Source organism: Rhinatrema bivittatum, chromosome 5 (assembly GCF_901001135.1).
Source record: "Rhinatrema bivittatum chromosome 5, aRhiBiv1.1, whole genome shotgun sequence".
Taxonomy (NCBI): Eukaryota; Metazoa; Chordata; class Amphibia; order Gymnophiona; family Rhinatrematidae; genus Rhinatrema; species Rhinatrema bivittatum.
In genome coordinates this window covers 11,038,000-11,041,921 of record NC_042619.1, presented here as the reverse complement: position 1 = coordinate 11,041,921, position 3,922 = coordinate 11,038,000, and the positions used below count along the sequence as shown (strand labels likewise).

At 38.0% G+C, this 3,922-nt stretch overlaps 1 protein-coding gene across 1 annotated transcript; it reads left to right on the top strand.

Annotated features, from left to right (window-relative positions):
* The first annotated feature begins 306 nt into the window (after positions 1–306).
* Positions 307–1,257, top strand: LOC115091472 (olfactory receptor 52R1-like). Its single transcript, XM_029601694.1, has one exon. The coding sequence runs from the start codon at positions 310–312 to the stop codon at positions 1,255–1,257; it is 948 nt and encodes a 315-aa protein (XP_029457554.1). The 5' UTR covers positions 307–309.
* The last annotated feature ends 2,665 nt before the right edge of the window (positions 1,258–3,922 follow it).

Here is a 3,922-nt window from a genome sequence, read left to right as displayed (position 1 = left end):
CCTTGAACAATTTATTTTTCTCTGCCAGTATTTTGTGGATTAGCTGTCTGAGTGCTTTCCAGCAACAGTTAAAAAAGTGCAGTTTACCTAAATCTGTGTTAAGATAAAGTCCAGCTTGCGGTGGCATTCATGAGCAGAAGCAAAATGAAACCCAGAGACAGAGAGGGACTGTAAGTCACATGCTTACAGTGAGCAAGACACAGGATTTCACATATTCATGTTTATTTCTTACCTCTATCACACATTTCTTATTTCCAGGGGATAAAAGTGAGCTGATACCGCACAGGAAACTGAAGGCAGCTGGACATCATGTCATCTGTGAATGGCAGTCACAGACAGCCATCGGTATTCATCCTCATCGGAATCCCAGGGCTGGAAGCTGCGCACATCTGGATCTCTATCCCATTCTGTGGGATGTACATCATGGCTTGTATTGGAAACTGCATTATTCTATACATTATAAAAACTGAGAGGAGCCTCCATGAGCCCATGTATTACTTCCTTTCCATGCTGGCTGTCACTGATCTGGTGTTATCTACTTCTGTAACACCTAAAATGCTGGCCCTGTTTTGGTTCCATTCCAATGAAATCTATTTTGATGCCTGCCTGATCCAGCTGTTTTTTGTCCACTGTTTCTTCATCATAGAATCAGGAGTGATCTTGGCTATGGCCTTCGATCGCTATGTGGCAATCTGCAACCCTTTGAGACACTCAAATGTTCTATCCAATCCAGTCGTAATGAGGATAGGACTGCTGATATTAATTAGAGGTGTGCTAATTTCTATACCATTTTGCTTTCTTGTGAAGAGGCTTCCATTCTGTTCCAATAAGGTTATCATGTTTTCCTACTGTGGGCATGGAATGGTGGCCAAACTTGCCTGTGCAGACACATTTATCAACACTGTGTATGGAGGGACTGTCTCCAATTTGGTTGTGGGGTTTGATGTGACATTTACTGTCTTGTCTTATGTCATGATTCTGAGGGTGATCTTCAGGCTTCCAACCTGGGCTGCACGCATGAAAGCCTTCAGCACCTGTGGTTCTCACATTTTTGTCATTCTAACGTTTTACATCCTTGCTCTCTTTACATCTGTAACGCATAGTTTTGGTCACAGCATTCCTCTTTATGTTCATGTAATTGTGTCCAATCTTTACCTCCTTGTGCCTCCCATTTTCAATCCCTTAGTCTATGGTGTGAAAACCAAACAGATCCGTTCCCGGGTGCTAGCAATGATTCACTTTAACAGAAACAAATAACTGAGTGGATTTTTCACTTTATATCATTTACCGCAAGATAAATGTTTTTCTCTTCTCAAAATCTTCTCAAAGACCCTTCAGACTTGACCTCTCTTCACACATCTACACTTGTGGCTCCTTTTAGTCAACCAAAATTGATCCTCAGTATTTTTAATGTTATCTTCCATATTTCCTGATAAGTAAAGGTCAATTAATGATATGACCTTCTGCAACTGAAATCAGAATGTAGCTCTTTTGAGAGCTTTTTTTGTTAGTGTTACTATATATGAAGTACTCGGCTCAACACTTTGGGAATGAGAAGACAACTTTAGAGACAAGCCCAAGGAAACTAATCCAGCTCTTGTACTTCTCTGTACAGAATATTAATCACAGTTCACGGACCTAGGCCCAATAGTGGCAACTGAACATGCAAGACTTGAAATGTGTTAATTTATTTTATTAATTTGTATGAAGTTTTACAAATTACCTATCAGGTAGAGATTTGCTTGAAAACATAGATTGAATGGTTGCAGAGAGATTTGGATCTGGGTTAAGCTCTTGTTGTCTAATCACCAGGCTACAATATCAGTATTGTTGAATAGGCATGTTGAATATTTTTTCCATAACATACACATCATACCAATATATATTGTCTTCCTGAATGGATCATACACTGTAGATTTGATCTATGAGGATATGATAAGAAATTAGAGAAAAGGGATATGCATTCATTTAGATGAATGAATAAAATGTAACAAATGAGATCTTATTTGTTTCACTTGTGAGTACACAAAATAATTGGAAGGCTCCCACAAATTAAACATTCTATTTGTTTGTTTCCAATTCATTTCTATGATCCATGAAAATCTATGGTTTAATGCTGAGAAAAATTACAACTATTAACTCAAGCAACATGCCCTTCCCTATATGAGCTCACTATCTTGTCAGAAATGAGTCAGGGTATATTGGCAGGAAACAATATACAAAACAAATGACAGTGAAGCATTTTTCTAATCAGCCTATCACAGCTATCTGGAATAATTAAGTGACGCTGAATTTCTCTCACCATAAAATCTAGTCATGTGCAAGAAGTAGTCTGTATTCCTCTTTAACTTTGATCAGTAAAGGATAACTGCTTAGAAGGTCTTTCATAGTTTTTCAAAAGTCTAAACCTTTTGGACTTATTTTCACTGGTAAAAGGTCGCTTATAATCTTCTCTGTGCTGAAGTGGTCTCAATTACTGTGCTGGAGAAACATAATCAGTAGAAGTTGCTGCTGATTTAGATTTTTCTTTTCATTGGGTAGCATCATGGTGGGAGATACTGTGGAGTGTTGAAGCAGTGTTAGTAATTGTTTTTTTTTTTACTTTGTCTGGACTTAATGATGTGAGCAATGTGCACACTAAGAGACCAAAGAGTGTTACTATACCAAAGAGTGTTACTAGACTGCCAGTTTTTGGTTGGTGTTTATCAGTTCTTTTGTTTGTTGAATCTGTCTGCACTCTTGTACAACACTGCAAGCAGCACAGCACAGCACACATATACTGTATTAAGTGTGAGTGTGAGTATATGTGTGACAGAGAGAGAGAGAGACAAACAGACAGTTCTTCACACATACAGTAAAGTGGTACTGTTAGTGGGGTTATAGGTATGGTACCAATAAATTAAAATTATTTATAGGATCCAAACCAGAGTAGGCAGTGCACTATCTTAAACAAGTTCCATAAGGAAAAGGGAGTCAAGGAAATTTTGGAAGATTTTTCAGTGTCAACAATAAAAAAGACAAACTTGCACCTCATTGAAAAGGATCTTTTTCAAGTCTAGAATGGCAGAAAAGGAAGGTAGCTCAAGGCAGCAGAAATTGAAATTTGGCGAGAATGTGCCACCACAGTCTGTTCTTCTCCCTTTTCTTTTAGAGAAGAGGGAAAAGGTGGGAGAGCCATCCAATACTGACAGTAGCAGGACAACAGGGTTAGAAAAAATGCAATGACTAAAATCAGAAGTGTGCTCTTCTTTAGTTACTACTGCTGAGGCAATGAAGGCAGTATTTTCCTAGGAAGGTTCTTGTATGGGATTTCCTAATCAGAAGATATTGAAGAGCTATTAGCTGAAGAAAGATTTGGAGTATAGATAATAGCATTTTAATCTGCAATTCAGTGATGGGTAAATACATAAAACTGAGGATGTGGTGAAGAGCAGACAGCACAGGTGGATTGCATAAGTGATGCCCCTGGCATTATGTATTGACTACCAATTTATACTAACTCTGTTACTTAAGGATTTTAAGTCATTACGAATTTATTGTTTATATCCCAGTTCTTATCTCCTGTTCTTTGTAAGACTCTCGTCAGTCATTTCATCTGTTGTCTGTAAACCGAAGTGCTTAGTGATTTTATCTCTAGAAACTCGTTATATAAAAAATGTTAAATAATAAATAATTATTCCTCAGGTCCACCATCTACCACAAATCCAATGCCAGCATCAGCCACCAAGGATAAAGAGGAGAGATCATATGTTTTGCTCAGTATATTCACTGTGTAAAGGATATCAGTGGAGGAAATAAAACAGGGCATCTAGGTATGCAGCATCAATGGAGAAGCAACACCCATTAGCATTGGCTTTAGCGTAGGGTGGCAGTAACCACTTGGATATCCCTTCTTCCACTATAGGCAAAAACTAGAATAAAG